The sequence below is a fragment of the Nilaparvata lugens genome, chromosome 5 (genome assembly GCF_014356525.2).
Source record: "Nilaparvata lugens isolate BPH chromosome 5, ASM1435652v1, whole genome shotgun sequence".
Classification (NCBI taxonomy): Eukaryota; Metazoa; Arthropoda; class Insecta; order Hemiptera; family Delphacidae; genus Nilaparvata; species Nilaparvata lugens.
Window position 1 is genome coordinate 56,808,599 of NC_052508.1, and position 22,276 is coordinate 56,830,874.

At 37.1% G+C, this 22,276-nt stretch overlaps 1 protein-coding gene across 1 annotated transcript in view; it reads left to right on the top strand.

The window, feature by feature from the left end:
* LOC111064644 (cadherin-related tumor suppressor) overlaps positions 1-22,276 on the top strand; it is a 278,331-nt gene that overhangs the window by 32,888 nt on the left and 223,167 nt on the right. The window contains exon 2 of the mRNA XM_039428848.1: positions 258-5,935. Within this exon, the coding sequence (XP_039284782.1) occupies positions 731-5,935 (5,205 nt within the window). The 5' untranslated portion in view covers positions 258-730. The remainder of the gene's footprint in view (positions 1-257; positions 5,936-22,276) is intronic.

The window sequence follows — 22,276 nt, forward strand, 5'->3', positions numbered from 1 at the left end:
CGTCTTATCAATGTTGACTTCAACTTGTGAATAAGTGATTGTGTAACTGATGAATATTTGGAGCGGTGGCAAGTTGGCATTTGCGCTTTTATTCTATGTTCAATCTGCAAGTATATACTATTTTGATTATTACAAATTTTGTTGCTTAATAATATGCACATTATTTGTTATGTTTGATTGTGGTGGATGTGGGGGAAGGAGTGTGATTGTTGAGTGGTGGTCGTCGGCTAACGTAAACATTCTTTGCTTTATTTCAGAGGTGGAGGAGGAGGAGTAGAGGAGGAGTAGTGGTGCAGGCAAGAGGGACAAGTGACAGAGCAGGTTGCGGTGGCGGTGCCGGCCGCCATGTTGAATACCTGGCCGGCCTAGGCCCATCTATTTGCGGCCATAGGATCCCTCGCGGGCTCACGGCACCAAGGAGAGGGGGCATGCTGCACGCACTGGCAGGATCGCGTGCGAGCGCCCGCACAAACGCCACAGCGGCCAGTCCATGTTGGGCGGCCGCATAGAAAACATCGCACATCTCTCTCACAGTCGGTGCTGCCCCATACTATTGACTGTTTCGTGCGCGTTCTCTCGTTCAATCGGTTCGAATTGCGGTCGCCGCGGCGCGATGTACTTATCAATAATAGTTAGTCGGTAATCGTGTTGACGGACGTGTTGAGTGTGATATGCGTCGGACACCGGTTTAGTGCGACGAACATGGTGCGAAAATAGTGCGTTTGCGGTGATGTCGGCACTGGGCTGGCTGCTGGTGCTGCAGCTGCAGCTGGTGCTAGTGCAGCTGACAGGTGGCCATGTGGGTGTGGGTCCCCCCGATCAGATGCAGTCACGGGCCGTCGACACCCGCGTCCAGCTCGAGATCGCGGAAGGCAGGCCGCGTGGCACCCTCGTCGGTGCCATCCCCGTCAAGCCGGGCTTCACCTATCGTTTCAACGAGCCTCCGCGAGAATTCATCCTCGATGCTCACACCGGTGACATCCGAACGGCTGTTGTTCTCGACCGCGAGAGCTTGGCTAACGACCGATACGATCTGGTCGTTCTTTCCAGCCAGCCCACCTACCCCATCGAAGTTAGAATAGTCGTCCTCGACACCAACGACAATGCTCCCGAGTTTCCAGAGCCTGTGATTGCTGTCAGCTTCTCGGAAAGTGCTGCTGCTGGTACCAGACTACTGTTGGATGCAGCCACCGATCGTGACATTGGTGTGAACGGTGTATCTGATGACTATCGTATTGTTGCTGGCAACAAAGAGGACAAATTTCGATTGGAAGTGACTGCTAACCCGAGTGGTGAAACATCCTATCTTCACTTACAAACCACCGGCAAGCTGGATAGAGAAACAACAGCCAGTTACAGGCTGAACATTTCAGCAAGAGATGGCGGTGCTCCCACGCGTTTCGGCTACCTCCAGGTCAATGTTACCATCTTGGATGTTAATGACAATCCTCCAATCTTTGATCATAGTGACTACAGTGTATCACTCAATGAAAGTGTTTCTCCGGGTACCCAGGTGCTTCAGGTAATGGCAACAGACAATGACATCGGTGATAATGCAAAAATCACTTATTATTTGGCTGATAACGAGCGTAAGTTCTCAGTAGATCCGGAAACTGGAGTCATTACAACATCAGAGCCATTGGATTGTCCACAACAGAACTGTTTGCTAGTTGATAGACATTCCAAACCGAATGGGGGTGGCTGCCCGAAAAGTTGTGTGTTTACAGTGTATGCCAGGGATCATGGCACGCCTCGACAAGATGGACGGACGTATGTGACAGTGAATCTTGTCGATGCAAACGATCATGACCCGGTAATTAAGTTTCGTTATTTTCCCCCCACCGCCGAATTCGCCACTGTTGACGAAAACGCAGCCAATGGATCAGTGGTGGCTGCTGTGTCTGTTATCGATAAGGACGAGGGCTTGAATGGTGAAACACGAGTAGAAATCAAGTCAGGTAACGAGATGAATCATTTTAGATTAGAATATAGTTTGAGTTTTGATATAGTGCGTGTGAATGGAGTTCTGGATAGAGAGCACACAAACAAGTACAATCTTACACTAGTGGCCACGGACAGAGGATCACCCCCGAGGACAGCCACAGCCTTCTTGATCATCCACGTGAACGATGTGAACGACCACGAGCCGGTGTTCGAAAAGAGTGAGTACTCGGCCATACTGAGCGAACTCGCCCCGACCGGCACCTACGTGGCCGGAATAACAGCCACTGATGAGGACTCGGGAGTCAACGCACAAATATATTACGCTTTTGTCTCCGGCAACGATCACCAGTGGTTCCAGATCGACTCTCATTCCGGACTTATAACAACAAAGGCTGCTCTCGATAGAGAAGTTCAGGGAACAGTTGAGTTGAAAATATCGGCTCGTGATGGTGGACCCAATCCAAAGTGGGCTCACACACAACTCAAAGTACTTGTACTGGATGAGAATGACGAAGAGCCGAGGTTCTCCCAGAGTCAAATTAATATTTCTCTCTCTGAAAGTACACCACCTAATACTCTGGTAGCAATGTTAACAGCCACTGATCATGACCAGGGCACCAACGGCAGTGTGACATACAGCCTACACAGTGATACTCCACCAGGTGTGTTTGCTTTAGATGCGTTGACAGGTCAGTTAACTATTAAAACAAGACTTGATAGAGAAAAAATACCTCATTATGAAGTAAGAGTCATTGCCAAGGATCAAGGCAATCCACCCCAATCTTCAACGGCCTCTGTCTACCTCACTGTCCTTGATGTTAATGATAACAACCCAGAGTTCTATCCCCAACAATATTTTGTGCAAGTGAATGAAGAAACACCTGTAGGAGCATCAATAGTGCAAGTGATGGCTACTGATTTGGACGAAGGTGATAATGCTCTCATAAAGTATGCTGTTGAAAGCGGTAGTGAAGGTATGTTTCAAATTGATGATAAAACAGGTGTAGTTACTCTAAAAGCATCACTCATCAACTCACAAAAACTATTATACAAATTGAAAATCTCTGCCAAAGATAAGGGTGACAGGAAAGCAGAAGATGATGCAATAGTAGAAATAATTAAAGATACTCATGTTGAAGAGTTGGATTTCGATTCATATGGCAGTTATTCTTTCCAAATTCAAGAGGATCATGATGATAAAAAACCGATGATTGGGAGAGAAGTGGGCAGGGTGCATGTGAGAACCATGGATTTCCATCAAAATGAAAGGTACTCTATAGTTTATGGTGATCCCAAACATTACTTTAAAATTGATGAGAGGAGTGGTATAATTACAACAGCTGCAAAAATTGATAGAGAACAACAATCTAGTTATTCTTTGACAATATCAGCCAGGGCTGGCCTCTCTTACGGCAAGACAACAGTCACAATCACCGTGTTGGATGAAAATGACAATCCTCCATTATTTCCAAGAGAGAAAGACGAAGTGCACATACCCGAAAATGCAGCAGTTGGCCAAGAAGTATTTTTAGCTCGAGCAAGAGATAAGGATGCAGGTATAAACAGTCGTATAATGTATAAGCTCAGTTCAAATCCAGACAATCAATTTAGAATAGTCGAGTCGACAGGAGTTATTTATCTGAACAGGCCAATAGAAGCGGACCCTGGTGCTATTTTAGTTTTACAAGTGACGGCTTCAGATGCTGGGACTCCTTCTCTATCTTCTAAACACACAGTTGTTGTTATTGTAGATGATGTGAACGATCACACACCTGTATTCGATCACACATCTTATGAAACGTCTCTATTGGAATCCACTCCTATGAACGATCGGTTTTTCATGCTTTCTGCAAGTGATGCCGATTTAGGTGCTAATGGGCGTGTGTCTTACACTATAACAGAAGGGAATGTTGAAGGAAAATTTGGAGTTTTCCCAGACGGTTATATGTATGTGAAGAGTCCACTGGACAGAGAGGATCGCGACTATTACAGTTTGTCAGTGACAGCCAGTGACGAGGGCTCTCCTGCACGCAGCTCAGTGGTGCCAGTTGTCGTGCATGTCATTGACGAGAATGACAACAGGCCAGAGTTCACCAACTCAACGTTCACTTTCCGAGTCAGAGAGAACGAACCCCCTGACTCGTTTGTCGGGAAACTGACAGCAATCGACCGCGACATCGGCCGTAATGCTGAACTCACATTCTCTCTAACTAATGGAAAAACTGATTTTGCGATAGATCCGAAAAATGGATTTATTAAAACACTACACGTCCTCGATCGAGAACATTTGCTGGAAACTACAGGACAAACCTTCCTTACACTGGAAGCCACTGTGAGTGATAATGGGTTCACCAGACTGAAAGATAAGGTGAAAGTAAATGTGCATGTAACAGATGTGAACGATAATGCACCCGAATTTCTCCGTTTGCCTTATAGAGTTCAGATATCGGAAGGGTCAAATGTTGGTACACAAGTTATGAGAGTTTTCACAACTGATCTTGATGAGGGGTTGAACGGCGACGTGTTTTATGCGCTTAGTGGCGGAAACGAAGAGGGGAGATTCTCAATAGACGAAGCAACAGGTCAAGTGATTGTTGCCAAGCCACTGGACAGGGAAACGGTGAGCAATTACAAGTTGACAGTGACTGCGCGTGACGCCGCCCCCGAACCTAAACGATTATCATCCACTGCTGAACTGATTGTCGACATCCTCGATGAAAACGACAACGCCCCCGTTTTCACACAAACCGATTCCAAAATCTCTGTACTTGAAAATACTACTATCAACACAAAACTCATACAATTTCGCGCATCTGATGCCGATCTGGGAGTCAACAGTGAGGTGGTGTTTTCAATTACAGCTGGCAACAGAAAGGACACTTTCCAAGTGGATTCAGCAACCGGCACTCTCTATCTACACAAACAGTTAGACTATGAGGAATATAATTCTTATCAGTTGAATATTACAGCATACGATGGAGGCAATCCAAGGCTGTCCACTACAATACTATTTAGAGTTGAAGTTGAGGATTGTAATGATAATCCTCCTGCCTTCCCAAATACAGCAATAGTGAGACAAATCAGAGAGTGTATACCGATCAATACTCCTATAGTTACTGTGACTGCTGAGGACCCGGATTCAGGGGTGAACGGGAAGATAACGTATGCTATTTTGAAGCAGGAGCCAATCGATCCACATAGGCCAGGAATGATGCATTTCCAGATTAATCCGAAAACAGGCGTGATTCATACCAGATTGCCGATTGATAGGGAAGCTGTGGACACGTTCCGATTGACAGTGGTGGCGACGGATCAGGCGGTTGACGAATCGGCTCGACTGTCGGCCGAGAAGTTGGTGACAGTGATCGTGGAAGACGCCAACGACAATGCGCCCATGTTTGTGTCGATGAACGCGGCATTGTTGCCTGAGAGAGCCGAGGATGGAAACCAGGTGATGACTGTCGTCGCCAGGGACCTCGACTCCAGCACCAACGGCCTCGTCACTTACGACTTGGTATCTGGAGGAAGTGATCTGTTCAGACTGAACAGGAACACAGGTGTAGTGACGTTGAAGAGAACGCCCCTCGCCTCCGAGCCCAAGTTCCAAATAGCTGTGAAAGCAACCGATGAAGCCGTGCAGTCAGATCGAAAGAGCACCGACACTTACATCACAGTGCTGACTCCTGGCAGGCCGGGACCCTCGTTCAGCACGGATACGCCCTCGGGCAGCGTCTACGAGAATGAGCCTCCTGGCACCAGCATCCTCACAGTGAGTGCCAAGTCGCAGGATGGGGGTGATGTGGAGTACTTTGTGACTAATGTGACTGGCGTGGGGGGAGAGCAGGCTGATCGACTGTTCGACGTCGACATGAAGACAGGAGTCGTCTCGACGGCCGAGGTGCTCGACAGGGAGGCAGGTCGCGAGTGGTACGAGATCGAAATTCACGCTATCCTCATCAACACTGGCACGCCTAGGACTTCAAAAACTAAGGTAATCACACATTTTATTCTCACAATTATAATAAAATTCTACAGTATTCTATTCTATTATTGGGTATTTATCATTATTTATAATATTCTTTATCATAATATCAAGGCGATAAACATATCGCCTATCAATTGCAAATAAATTTCTATGATATGAAAGATAAGATTCCAATTGAACTAAGAATCTACTACCCCATTTGAAAAGAATGTGAATGATACCTGGAATTTCATTGTATCAAATTGCATTATTATATCATACTCAACCCTGTTGCTATATCAACGTTTCCGATTCAGATAGAATGAATTTATGTTATTAAAAGTTGAAGAAATTATTGTAGTATTGAAGCTCTATAATAATCGTACATTTTAAAAGAAAAGGCTTTTTTGAACAAAGGGTAGGCTATACCTAAATTTGAAACCTGGAAATTAATATGTTCACTAGTTTAGTGGAGTTTTCTTCACAGAAATTTTCAAGAGAAACAAAAAGTGATTTATGCAATTCATCGTTTTTTAAATATATAATTCATAATAATGGCGTTATTCTCGCTCAACGTGAATGACTCTGATAGCTCTTGTCAATTGCAGCTGAATCCAGTTAGGGGTTCTCAAGTTAATAAAATAGTCCTGGGTCAGTTGTAAAGAATTGTTCTTATTCAGTCTCAGAAACCCATATAGTCTTCACTATTATTGTTTGTTCCTCAGTTTGGTGCATACCAAATCAACCATTCACAAAATGAGCCGAATGTTGTTGAATTTTATTCCGGAAGATGCTTTATTCCATTGATGAAGTCACTCTACCACTACATGTTCATCGAACCATTTCCTGAAGTCAGAAATAGAATTCACGTTGATATTCAGAGGTTCAAGTAAAATAGTTTCTAGTAGATTACTCAACAAAGAATATTTGGCAGTTTGATACGTGATTCATATAGAATATTATTCAAAAAAGTTCCAGTTTGACAGGTGATTCATATTGAATATTTAAAAAAAATCCCCAGTATTCATAACAAATAAATAATATATAGATAATAATATTTATAAATAGATACATTTCCTTTGCCTTTCGATCAGCAAATTCCTTTTCACCTCCACTTTGAATATTTCTTGGCTATAAAAGATATCTGCTATGATATGATTTAGTAAGGAAATCTGTACTTCATGACGATATCACAAGCCTTATTTATTCAATCATTCAGAATTACACAACTCACAGAAAAGTACCACAGGCTTATAAACCCAAAACGGTTCCAATTCTAATTTATACAACAGTCCAAATGTAGCTAGGTTATAGCCTAGGTTGTAGTTAGGTTAAAGCCTTCAGGTTTTTCCAGTTCCTTCAGATAAATAAGTTCATTTCCTTCCTCAATTGTGAATATTTTTTTGGCTATAAAAGATAATTTTATCGACCGCTGTGACTTGGAAAATCTCTGTACGGTATGATGATATCACATCCCTACAGAATTTTCCAGTTCGTCCAGATAAATTTGAATCCGATATGCCTAATATTATGGAAATCTCAGAAAAAAATGAGTTAAATGAGAGATATTAGTTGTAGATAATGTTGGAAGCCGTCTGAAAGAAGAGCTAGCTGCTAATCGTGATGGGGCATGGATAGGTATTGGACGGCAGGCTAATAAAACTGTAATAGCCGATGATTACTGCAGAGCCGATAAGGCCTTGCTACCGCCTTTCAGTTGAAATAAAGCTCGCAAGTGTATACAACATTAGCTGGACGAGTTCAAATTAAAATATAGTGCAACTCTAATAAAAAAACATCGATCGCCTGATAACAATCTAAACAGCCTGTTTCTTCGATTTTTAATAAATAAATTACAGTTATTAGTTTTTATTGCCATATAATAATGGTTTAAAAATTACACTAGCACTCTTATTAGCTTATTTATTGTTCTCAGTCCACTGCTATCAGTCGGTGAGAATATAGCTTTGTATGTGTGTATTCACTCACATGAATTTCAGCATTCATTCGGGAAATCTTCAACCTCTTTCTCATAACACAATGCTATGTTGTTGTTCCGGTCATCAATTTGAAAAATACAGAATGTATTGTTTTGCAGCTGGTTAATTTAATGAATTTTTCTCTGAACTGTCAAAAATCATACCATCTTAATATCTTTTAATTGTTCCTTCAACTTTTTAAATCTAAAAATGTAAAAAATCAATCGGTGTTTGAATCAATTATTTGAGATTTTTTATCAATTATAATATTAGAACAACCCATTTATCTATTTATTGAATGAAGCAATTGAGCAACCCAAATATTTTCTCAAATTCAAAGTTTAGTAAGAAAATTACATGCTCCAAATTCGAGTTAGGCCAAGAATTTAAACAACTTCAGTTCTTCTTCTACTAGTGATAAAATATTATGAATAATGAATTGAAAAATAATTGATGGTTTTCTATAAGAAAACCAAACCTTTAGTCAACCTTTAGAAAAATCTACATTTAGTTGTAGGCCTAACTAATGTTAGTTACCTTTACTTTGGTTTCAGGGATATTTCCTTTTCTCTTCTCATCTACTAAATATAATAAAATATTATAAATTGAACGAAAATCCAAATTGAATGTTATAAATCATCCCAAAGAAAATTTCATCTAATAATAATTATTTATCAATTAGCATTCGGATAAATGCAATTTCTCGTAATAAAATATATTTTCTCATGACTGTTTCAATGATTGGTATTTCTAACATAGGCACTTTCATCCATCCAGTTCTCATTATAAACACTGTAGTATACATCTGAACAAATACTTGACTGAAGAACTCTAAAACTCTTAATAAATATTTTATGTATCATTAGTACAATAATAATAAATTCTTATTAAGAATCCTTTTATGGAGAGAAATACGTAATGACCAATATTACCAATATTAGGTCTATATTCTGTTAGGTACGTTTTGAAGGAATTTTTTCCTTCTCAGATTATGTAGTTTTTATATTCTTCTATAGGCCTTCATTATTGGAATGATATTAAATATTAACAAGCATCGGATATTACATCCTTTGACAATGAATTATTGTTGTTTTGAAAACATCAGGTTTAAGACAACCTGAAACCATCAGATTTTATTATAACTGAATACATTCCTTTCCAAGTTTTATCAATGAAATTTGCATTGGTAGATTACTACTTGTGTTTTCAAAAGGCTGTTTGGAAAACCAAGTAATAAATAATGGGTTCTATCAATTAGAAAAAGTTTACAATTAATGATAAATGATCGATCGAATGCGTAGTTGTCTGAATGCTTTTTCCGTTCAAATTACAGTTTTCTTATTGAAATTTGAATGGGTTCAACCAGCTCTTCCTCGCCATTAAACTTTTTTCTCTCTCAAGTCTGCGGCCTCTCATTAGGTCTTGTCTACCACAACAGTATAATTTGTTGCAAATACCTGTCTTGGCTGTGCTGTTTATTGCCTACCGATCCATTCCAAACCTTTTACTGCTATCGTGATAAAGCTTTAGCTTCGGCACATCCCCAAACTGTTTGTTTCCAGATTAAGTTTTCTGTTACATGTTAATGCAATCAATTTTTTGCCTTTCGATGCTAACTGTCTGTCTGAAGAGGTGATTTTCTTTTACTCTCGTTTTCGGTCGATATTTCTTTCAATAAAGCACAATCTAGTAGCTGATTACCCGACACCAACATTGATGTTACCACTTTACCAATGATTTATAGAAAAATAGTTTAATTCTTTGAAATTTATACGTAGTTAATTTTGTATATTCGTAAATGAAAAAACCTTGGGATTCTCTTCAAATAGCTCCATTTTTTTGAATTAATTTTTCTCCCTCACATACTTTGGTCTCTCCTTGATTTAGTGAATTTATTTATTACAACAATATGGGAGCACACGGGAAAATCCCAAAAATTGCTTTCCAATCAAAAAATTATCATAATCACCATAGATAGAAATTTAAAATTGAGATAAATAAATACAAGGCAAAAAACTCATTTATTTTAGCGAAGAAAAATGTGTCTTGAGAAACTAAATAAACTTATTATACTGAGTGAATATTACTTTATAAAGGGCATAATTTCTAATGTATACAAAAAGGTACCGTAGTAGTTTACTGTAAGATTATAAAAATTCTTCCTTTACCACTTTTATATTTCGCTTTCGCTTTTATATACGTCCCGTAGTTGCTGTTTTACACAGTAGCCTATATCTTCAAAACACGAATCATTGGGAAAAAGAAATATTTTACATTTTTATTGTTGGACAATATTGAACTGCTTTTCAACATTTTAATCGAAAATGCTGAGTGTGAAAATTGTATTTGACAGTAACATATTAAGTTTCATGAAACTGCATTATCATTATCTAATAATGACAATATCATATTATGGTAACTATAATATCATGAAACTGGAATATTCGATTCATGAAGCTAATAACTCAGATAACCTTCTATTAAACCAAGATCCTTAGATATCTATGTAAGCCACATCATTAATAGAAGCTATCAAGAGAATATTTCAATTTTATTTCAGTACTACATTATTTCCTTGTTTTGATTGGTGTGTTGCACATTCCAATAAGATTCTATGTACTGCTGTGGAAACTAGAAAGCCTTTAGTGATACTCGATTGTTATATTCAAATTGAGTAGATCAGTTGCTCTACATACCTTTCCCTCATTCGAATAAACTATTGGAAATACTCAATTCAACAATAAATCAATGATTAAATACAATGTAAGCTTTTGAAATGTATTTCAAATGCTGTGATAGAAATATCCAATGGAATAAATTCAAAGTAGCTCACTTATTCAATGCTCTTAATTTCAATTATAATATCAATCTTCAAGTATCATGAACTAGACTGGAATTCTACAATAGCCTGGCAGGTTGGACTGTTTATGATGGCTATTTGATCTGACTTTGTTTTCCGTCCTGATCTGAAATGACTAGTCATGAACATGAATTGACATAAGCTATAACTTAACCAGTGCTGCATTACCTACATTTAAATGTGGAACGGTAAAGCGCAGCTAGGCCTATAATTTCCAATTCATACTATAATGGCTACGTACAGCATTTCAAAGTATATATGTTTTAATGTGTGCCATATAATATATGGAACACTGAGGTTGTGTCTGTATGCGACAATAATCAACACTACTCTGGACTCAAAGTCCACATAATATGAACACTACAAAGTGTATTTGAATTTGTAGGTTATAATACGTAGGCTTTGTAGGTTATCAGGTACTGTATTCCAATGAACGAGTACTAGGATATTGTTGCATAATAACGGTTCCACATGTTTCTGTAACTGAAAACCAACACAAATAACACAAAGCTGTGTTGAAGATTATGCACATCTCAGCTAACTGATAATTTTGTCCACAGATTGAAATCAATTCGATTAACTTGTGATGATTACAAACAAATCGTAACTTCAAAGAAATTAAATTAGGGGATTGGCACTCCATGCAGTAACAATAGGATAGGGAATTATTTCATCGAAAAAGTATGTGCAACTATTAAGACCTAATATATAAAGCTGATTGAAGCTAGTTCACACATTACAAAATAAATCCTAAATTTTATTCTACTAGTCAAAGAAGTATTGTAGTACCTAGTGGAAGTATTGTAGTAGAATATTTGAAGTTATCATGATCAAATCTATTTATTTTTTAAAGTATAACAATATTGCAATAATCTGTATATCTGTAACAATATTGTAAAATCCATATTGCAATCACAAGCAGTTCATTAGTTGACCTGCAATATTGAGTTTAATGATGGTTCAACAAGTTGGAACTTGTTTCTTGTTCTCTTGTTTGAATTAATGGTTGTGACAACTTCCAGTCTTTTTAACTAAGAGCTATTCCATTTTTTCAGAATGAATGCATGCTACATGTAAACTAAAGCCTACTACTTACAGATTTATGAGAATCTGCTAAAATAATTATATATTCAAGTAGGCTGAATAGTATATCATCAGATCATACTCATATTCATAAACTCAACCACTAACATAATCCTCCATAAAAATATAATTTAAAAAAAAGTGGCAACAAATTATTAAGAACAATATGAAAATAAACAAAGTAATCAGCTAGTAAACTTGGTGCTATTGATGATATGGAAATGCAATGTTTTTTAATATTTTACGTTGTTCGTATTCTTCCCCCATAAAGGAGCATGTATGGCCTTCCTTTCAATAACGTCAGACTCAAACATCTGCAATGCATGACCATGTCTAACGTATTTACTTTTATTCAATCCCAAAATTTGCTTTCCTTCTCACTTGGTAAATAAGTTTTCATCGATGAAAATAAATTTGTATAAGATTTTCTAACTAATGCAATTCATCTTTATTGTAAACCTTTTCTACATTCATAAAAAAATGTTGGTTATAGTAACTAAATTCTCAGTTCACTCTACATCTAGTTCATTCTCCTGCAGGTTGAATATTTCTTTTCCTCCTATCGTTCTGGCTTATTAGAATCTCGATATCTTTCTGCCAGAACTTTAATGCTTGAAACCCGACCTGTGACAACAATAGGATCAACCATCCTCATTTCCTCTGCAAGACGAACAAAACAAATCCGGAAAAAGTCTCGTATTTCATTTTCTCAATTTATTGTGGGTGAATGCAGAATCCTCAACTTGAACTCTTTTCAATATCTGACAGTCTGCCGCCCCATTGTCTCCTTTGTTAGGGAGCGGCTTGTTAATAGAACGCCTTCAATCAGTCACAGATGTTTGATTCCGAACACCGAAAACTGTTTCTTGAGTTCTTTACAATTTTCTTCAAATCTTTGATCCTTGATGCATACCTTGTAAATGTAACATATATAATGTTAAAACTTGTATAAAACTTTATTTTATCACTTGAGAATTACATTAATATGCCCAAACATGTCGTGAGTAATAGAACTAAGTTTAAGAAAAGAGTTGATTTTTTAATTTCCTCATAAATACGAGTAGCTCTCATCTTGTGTTATGTAGTCTCTTGTTGATATTGAAGAAGTTTTGGACAATAGCCTATTTTTCCTTGTATTTTTGTTTGCTTTAACCCATAAATAACTGAATAAATGAATATTGAATCTGACTGATATTCCATCAACTAAAAATAATCTTTTAAACTCTTCTTGAACAACACTCTTCGATAATAGGAGGGACATGAACTTTTGAACAAGTTTATCGAGTTGATTATAGAACAAATATTTCTCCATTATTTGTAATAAATCAAATGGTTTATCCCAATCTCTAGAGCTTACCTATTGGGTATTTATCCATATCTACTTACTTAATCAACCATATTTTGAAAAAATGGTCATTTATTTATTGATAACATACTCTCATTGGGCTTCTACAAATTGAACTATTAAACTACCCTTGACAGGTTGTAGTTTTAAAACTGTTCAGGGATCAGGTTATTGTGTATTAGGAATAATAATTTTATGAAAAGATAATAATCAACAAGATTGTTCAAGGGTGATACATTTCAATCTTTGATAAAAAATATGTTAATCTATTTTCACCCCATTAATTAATTTGTAGATCATTCGAGGAAAAATACCCCCTATAATCACTAGGAAAAGCCTCAGGGGTCATCTTAACCACCCTTTCTCATTTTTTCATCCAATTTTGACTTTGAATTTTGATGACTTATTTATAACAACAACTCTCAACGAATCAATCAATTAACTTTGATAATTAAACTGGAGTTGAAAAACAGATATTTCCGGTCATATAACCAATCACTCACTCATCATATTAAAAAAACTGAATTATAATATTATCAACTAGTTTTATTCATTCTACTTAAAAAGATGGGGGACGAAGATTGTTTTCAATATAGAATATGTATGAATATGATGAAAATATGTGTAAAAGAGTTCAAAAACTACAGTAGGCTAGAACTCCAGGCCACCGCTATTTACAAAAACCTTCACACTAGGCTAAATTTATTATAATATTCCAGTTGAAGCCCGATTAAGTAATTTTTCTATAGTGTAGTGAAATTTTGGAACTGCTTCATACGAATGATGAATACACTATTACTTCACTTTTTATGTATTTAAACACGACATGCAGTCAATTATTAAAAAACATAAGTAAATAATTGAAAACTTTTACTTACTGACTGAAGTACTTTCGATCGTCTAGCGATCATTTTCAACAGTCAAAATTAGAATGTTAGACTGTTGAAAATGATCGCTAGATGATCGAAAGTACTTCAGTCTGTAAGTAAAAGTTTTTAATATTATTTTCCTCCACCTACTGTCTAAAGTACTTACTTTACTGTCACTTTTTCGCTCTCGGTAGTAAAAAACAGAAAAACTCCCTAGGGAGTAAAAGTGACTCCATTTAAATAACATGGGGAGCATCTCTATTTTGAAACTTACATTGTAATAGGTTAGAAGGTCTAAGCTCAGATGAGAAAGCATAATAGAGGTGTCTGTCATTGAGTCAACTGAATTCAATACCACAACCAGAAATTTGATTAACTCATGAAATATATGTTTGTATGATAATTATTATATTCTTAATATTAGTAGACGATAAAAATTTATACAATTTTTAAAATATTTTATTCTATTCAAAATACCAGCCAACGAATATTTTTGATCTGCAATTCAAATCTGAACCGCGTGATATGGAGTCAGCCATTTTTGGTAGCTGCTCAGCTGATATAATTGTTCCAACTTTTGCCGATAGATAGCGCAATCGGCAGTGTCAATCAGACGACCGGTTTTTAGGTTTTAGATTTAGGTTATGTTGTTAGGAATCATTGTCACCAATACGTAAGTTATTAGAATGATTTTATTTGCAGTTTCTATAAAAAAATGTAGATGGAGGAAAAATGTTGTGTACATCACGAGCGAAAAATACTTTTTCTCCCTCAGGAAAATTGCTGCCCTCGGCTTCGCCTCGGGCTTCAAACTTTTTCCCACAGGGAGAAAAAGTCGTACTATTCACTCTAGATATACAAATAACTATTACTCATTAATTGACTGCATGTCGTGTTTAAATACATAAAAAAAGTGTGTTAATACATAGCAGCTCGGAATGGATCAAGAAACCATCACACTATTACTTGTTAAGTAATAACTTCATAATCTTTTGAAGGAGCCTTTCATATATAATAATGATATCGAGTGACCTGGTTGGCTCAGGTCTGGTGTCAGAGTTTTCAGGTCGCAACTGATCAATTTTAGGGCCTCTGACATGACCTAACGACTGCTTTTTAGACAGCTGGGACCGACGAATTGAAGTGTCCCTCCGAAACACGGGAGTGGGCCGAGATATTTTTGAAGTAAATCTTAAACAGGAATATGTAGAATCATATATCAACTCTCAGGAGCATGGCAATCCCATTGGTAAATATGTCAAATGTCCAATCTAATCTAGGAGTTTATATATATAAAAATTCGATAAAATAGATGAGATTCCTTAGCAGAATAAAGGGCTGTACCGCCGGGCCCACATACGACGATATAAGCCTTCAACATGACTGAAAAAGTTAAATTATATCGCAACCAGTGGAGAGAGCATGTCAACAGATGCCAATAGAGAGCATTTCCTTGAAAATTCTAAACTACCACTCCATAGAAAAGAAAGATATAGGTAAACCTCGGATAAGATGGCAATAAAATATGGGATAACCAAACTTTTTTTTTATGTGAACTTTAGAAATATAGTACTGTAATAGATTAGATATCAAACTGCAGGCAGGCGTGGAGCTACCGATACGCACTGGTCAGGGAGTTCAACTATTGAAAATTGCCAACCAACCCAAATGTCAACAATTGACCTGGGATATAAGCCAGCGACAAAGTAACGTGTGAAAAATGAAGGACTATGGAAAGTTATCTATTGTATATTTAATGTTATAAATTTTTCATGCATTTCCTGTATTTCTATTGCAATCAATAAATGCGTTATTATTATTATTCTCCTCTTTTTCATGCAGTTGCGGATAGCTTATGCGAAGAGGGGCAACATTTATGCAACCTCTTGGCATTATTTTCTATTATTGATAAAGTTTTTTACCAAGTATGTTGGAGCGTTTGGCGTACTATGCGAGCTGTATCAAGCAGAACAGACTTCTGCATTTTGCCTACCAGAGTTTCTGAGACATCAATAACCTTACAGCTCTCCACTGTTGAATTAAGAATCAGACCATTCACAGATATTACGATTGGGATTATTCTAACATTCTTGAGCCCATACATATCTTTGAGCTCAAATGCTAGCTCTTGATACTTCCTCAATTTCTCACCTCTTGTTCTTTGACAATTTTCATCTGCTGGTATGGCTACATCAATAATTATCAAGGCTTCTTTTTGATTCATTATTATTATTATTAGATATCATATTCTGTTGTGAGTCGGAAAAGGCAAAGAAAGGTCTAACCCTTGAATGAAAGAAGAAGAAGAGATTCTATAAAATTGAATATTAAGATTAATCTTTTATAATAAATAAATTTTTTCACATGAAATTTCAATATTGTGAAAATTATGTCGAGAGAGTTAGTAGACAAACACAGTGCACTGTTGTATTGATTACCATTCCAATTAGTGAAAATTCTCTATAAGAAACAGAATTCATAAGTTCTTTTTGACATACACACAGCACACACCAGGCACCAGCCACACCGTGAGTGAGACACAATGAGTAACAGCTTGGCGTGCCTAATTGTGTCGTCTTTCTTTTCTACCCTCTCCGTCATCCCCTCCCCCTACTCTTCTCACCGAACCCCCCTCCCCACCACGAACCCTTTCCTTCCATCAAACCCAGCCACGAGTGGAACCAAAGTCGCTAATCTCAACACGGTCACGAGGACACGAAATTTATTATAGACAATAATGGCAAGCGGTGAGGTACGATGAAGGCTGCGATTTTCAATAGAACACTGCACTCTTTTATTTCACCTCAGCTGCTCCAATACAAAGAACAGGCCGCTTTTCTAGGAAGAGAAAATCTAACTCAAATAGTCGATTCGGAAGGCTTCTTGTACTCGCAAATAGGTTTGTTTCCTTTTCCCTTGTTATTCCACATGTAAGTTTCACTCTACTATTGTTTCATTCATTACCTTTTCACTGTTATTCAACCAATAATGCGAAAAAGCCCAAGTAAAACAAACAACAGAACTTATCCTTTCAGAGATGTTGATCCATGGTAAACAGATCAGACAAATCACGATTCTGTAGAGTGTGTAGGAAACTCAATTTCTTCAAAATATTTTCTTCTTGTGTACTCTATCCGATCAATAATATTCAAATTCGCGTACCATGTGATACTATCATATCTATTTTGTTACACATTTCACGTTTCATCTCAGTCAATAACAATAATTAAAATTTTATTGACGTAGAGCATTGATAGTCCTTGATGATTAGCGAAGCTGTTCGTTGAAGCCTATTGCTAATTTGAGAGCCATATAATAATACAAACAAAATTATGATTTATGAATGTGTAGAAAAAACTTCATTACATATTTTTGAAGACTAGGTTTTTTCGGGTTGTCATACATATCACAGTTTAGTTATCTCAGCTCTTCAAAACATTTTTTATGACTGTTTTTGTCGAGTTTTATACTAATATTACAGTTTAGTTCTTCTCAGCTCTTCAAAACATTTATTTAAGACTAGTTTTCGTGTGTCTTACTAATATCACAGTTTAGTTATTGTATAATTATTGAAGGGTCGATTGGGATATTGACGGTATTTGATGATGTGAGCTCTCAATTGAAGGCAATTGCCAGTTGCCGGAGAATGCGTGTGTAGTGTCGGCGGTGTAGGGCTGTTAGTCCTACCTGGACTCGGAGCAAGAAGTCCTTCCACACGACCGTAGGAGGGAGTCACATGTTTCTTCACGCATCCCATATCCAAAGCAAGACGAGGGTTAGAGTGAGAGGAGGCGAAATGCCTGTTGTGGAAAGAAAGAGACGGATGACGTGTAAGAGAAAGCGATAACCTTCTGGAGCGAGTGAGAGGGACAGCCTGTCTTCGTTATACTCGGACTTGCAGAACAGAACAGCGCTTGGAATGTGGTCCTCCCCTGGAACAATGTTGGCGATCATCTATTGTTAAAAAAGATGGCGCATAATTCGAATTCCGGCCAGGATAGAGGCAGATTCCCGAAAATTCAACAATTGCCGTCGCCTATCGTCATAGCCTGCCAGTCTTCGACGACGATTTAAAATCTCTGAAGAAAGACAGAAAACAGAACTGAAGCGAGAAACGAAAGAGAATTCAAACGGCCCCTCATTTGAGTCGCCGAGCGTCCTCTCGAAAGCGGGTTTTTTCATAAATCGGAGTCGTATTTTCAAACTGCTCAAACCTCGCCTGGAACCTGGAGCCTGACGCAGTTGCCGAGTTTGACGACCAGACCGGCGACCAACGATTGATGCCCTCTCACCGACAGAGAGCGAGCGAGAAGTTGCCAATAAAAAATTCGTCTTCCAACCAAGATGAACGACAATTTGCCTTCGGACTTCAAAAAGGAAGCGAAAACGTCAGTGGGATACAACAACAAAAGCTTTAATATTGCCATTTCAATACCATCGTTTAAATTTCACCCCATTGAAATGTCATCTGTTGGAATGAGAACCCATCAACGATTGCCCTCTAATTTCGCTCTCAGTGCCTATTAACCAGACATCAGTCAGTTGTTGATTTGGTTTGTATGAAGAAAGGTGGTAACCACCCTTCTTCAGCCCATCCTAACTGCTAATAATGCAATACATACTCAAATCAGAGGCTTCCTGTATAATCTAGTTTATCTGTTTTTGTTAATCATCAACAGTTATAAACTGAGAGAATATTTTCGAATTGTGGGAAGAATTTATAATCATTGTAAAAACACAATTCACATGTTCATTCTGCCACGGAGCCCTAATTTACTTCTCAACTCACACCAATCCACAACCCAGACCCTATATATTTATTTTTATTAAGCTTGACTCATTTCAAACTGTTTATACTATTGCGAAGTAACAGTTGGTACAGTATGTACAGAACTCAAACTATACTCAAGTTTCTATGACCGTCGGAAAATACTATTGTAAAGTAACAGTGGGTTCTGTACAGAACCCCAACTCTAACCCAACTATACTCAAGTTTCTAATTCCGTCGGAAAATATTATGGTAAAGTAACAGTGGGTTATGTACAGAACTCTAACTTAACTCTACTCAAGTTTCTATGACCGTCGGAGAATGAAACTCAATCCTGAAGTGAGATTGCCAAGGTTCTGTTGAGCTATTTATTTGCTATTAATCTCTATTGTCGTACTAATAGGTGATGGGCGGACGGGTGGAGGGGAGGAGCTAAGAATGCAATTGTGATGAGGAGTCACAGTCATGAGGATTGAGGAGGAGAAGGCCGTAGTCTGTAGTGAGTGCTCACTAGTCTGCTGTCATTTTCACGCCGAATCGTAAATAATCACGCGCCTGCGCCCTGCGCCCCCGTCACGGGGTTCAGTTTATTGCGCCGAGCTCGGTTGATTATAATCATAAGAATGGATATTATTTTTTAATAAGAGGAAACCCCTTTGTGGTGACTGGAGAGCATAGAAAGAGGAGAGAGAGAAAACACTATTTTATGTTACCTCTTTCGTCTGGCTGAATGATTTATGGGACATAACTCCTTGAGCGGAGATTGCCTATATCAGAGCTTTGCTGACCTTTTCTCCGCAGCGTTTTACTACAGAAACCTGGCACACCACAAAACTCTATGTGAAACAAAGCAAAGGCGGTGCTCTGTCATGGACATTTTTTCAAATCCGGCATTTTGATGGAAACATCATAACTCAACTCTCACTTTCTCATACTCTGTACTGCCGATTCTGGAAGGTTAATTTTTGAATACACTATTTTCAATAATCGTTGAATCTAACCTAGCCTATAAGTTCAATCATAGAAAAATCAAATCAAATAGCTTTTTATTCACAAAAACATAATACAGATTTTTAAAATTAATTTGAACATTCAACAGTGAATACTCTCCACAAAGACTTGAGTCTGTGAGTAGAGAGTGAGTTTTTTGAAGCTAAAAATGATCATTAATTGAAGGTAATTACCATCCTTCAGTCAGTTTGCATGGTCAATACACATTCTTAGGATTGATAAGCTAAACCATAGATAAATGAAAATGATGGCTTTTGTCTTGAGACCTAGACCTACTGACCATTTTCCTCCACTAGAAAAGAGTCTTCTCAACTTCGAAAAAATGATTTTTATTAGTATACGATGTAGGCAGGAGGGAGGCTACATACTACACATAACTATTCAATATCGGGGCACCGAGCTTCGCTCGTTATTTATTTATTGACTTTTGATAAACCGAACACAATTCTTTAAAATGATTGGGGAAGTACTAACAGGCACAGCCCAAAACTGTTTCTTTCCCGAATTTTGATTTATACACTATAAATAGTCCAGAAAGTAGGTTATGTTCCATACACTTGAATTCAGGTTTAATTTTCTGTTCAAACATTTGAAAACAAAAAAATTATAATTTAGATTATATACAAACCAAATTGAATAACAAAATAACACTCACTAATCACTTGAAATTGTCAAATAATGATCAACTTTGAAAATTATGATATACTCTAGTTTAGGAGGATTATCATGTCATGTCAACAAATCAGATTATGTCGATCAAATCGATTAAATTGTCTAGCTAGATAAAATTTCTCGCTGATTGATTATGATGATTGATTACACAGCTGGAAATAATTCTGTCTCTCCCACACAGGCACACGCATCTTCTGTTATCGAGAGCCGATGGAATTATCATCTGTTTTCCAAGGATGAATTATCCTTTTAATGTTGTTCAGCGAGTTTTCCAAAGAATGAGACCTAGTGTAATCGAATCTTTATATCATAAACCTACTATGTTCCAAATTTCGTGAAAATCGTATGAGCCGTTATCGAGATCCGTAAAACATAAATACCCAGATATAAAAATAACCAGATGTATAAATACAGAAATTGCTCGCTTAATATGATAGGATTTATTTATTTATTTGTTGATACAATTAATAATATGATAGGATCCAATTAATATGATAGGATTTATTTATTTATTTGTTGATACAATTACAAATCATATGAATATTATCGGGGAAGAACAACAGGCATAGCCCAAAACTATTATGTTCCCAAATTTTGATAAATAATAACATGTCCGGAAAAATAGGTTATGCTCTTACTGTGGAAATTTGAAGTTCAATTTCTGTCCAAAAATATATATGAGCTAGACATTTTGAATTTAGAATGATTCAAACACCAATTTATAGTCAAATATTGCACTTAATATCACCGCACTTTCAATAAATTATTTATTAGTTAACAGTTATTTCAGAAAACTGTTGATATTGTAAACACAATAAAAAATAACATTCCAAGTAGTGTTCTTCTAACTGTTTACGTACTGCAAACATTTTTGGGGTGCTTCCTTCGTTGGGAAGCTCTTCCTTCATTCATCATTCTGACCAAACTATTCAAAAACTGAAGTTTAGAAACAATGTAGGGGGTAGAGTTATTGTTCCACAGAAACCTTCTTGCTGCACTATAAATCAGCGTCATCCGTTTCCTTTGTACGCTCTTTCAAGGATTCAAGGTTCTTTTCGCAATGAACAATGCTCGCACAAATGGTTTGCTCTTGATTAATTATGATGGCAAATAGTTTCACTGATTACTGAATCATTAGTTTAAATGAATATAAGAATACAATTTACTTCTACTTTTTTGAGGCAAAGTTACGGAAAATTGAGGGTTTCCGTTCAATTAAGAATTTAGAGGAGAGAGGGATGATTCCATTCAAGATTCCAGGGTAGAATATTGAACGCTTCTAGAATAGCATTCGCTCATGATTCGACACCATACAACACGTTTTTAGTTAATTATTGTTTGAAAAAAGGAAAAAGGTCTATTCACCCACGTTTTCTAATAGAGATAACTTCTAAAATACTTCTCACTAGCATACATCTTCAGGTGCATATAGACTTATGCGCTACAAACAAGCACAATTCACTTTTCATCAGCTGATTATATCTGTATTTGTAAAGAAATAGTGATTTTCAGATATAATACATGTAGTATCAGCTGAATTGAAGTGAAATGCGCGTATTCGTGGGGATAAAGTCTCTACTCATCTTTACATTTACATTAGCTCTTCAAATTGTCAGTGTAAATGAAATATTAATCTTATTCAATCGGAGAGGGTTTAAAGTGATGACCTCTAAAAATTTTTGATTATACCACCTTCATTATTGTAAGTGATGATCTTTGTTAATCAAAGGAAACATTTTCAACTTTAGTAGAACTCTTCTAGATTGTAATACCAGAGTAGT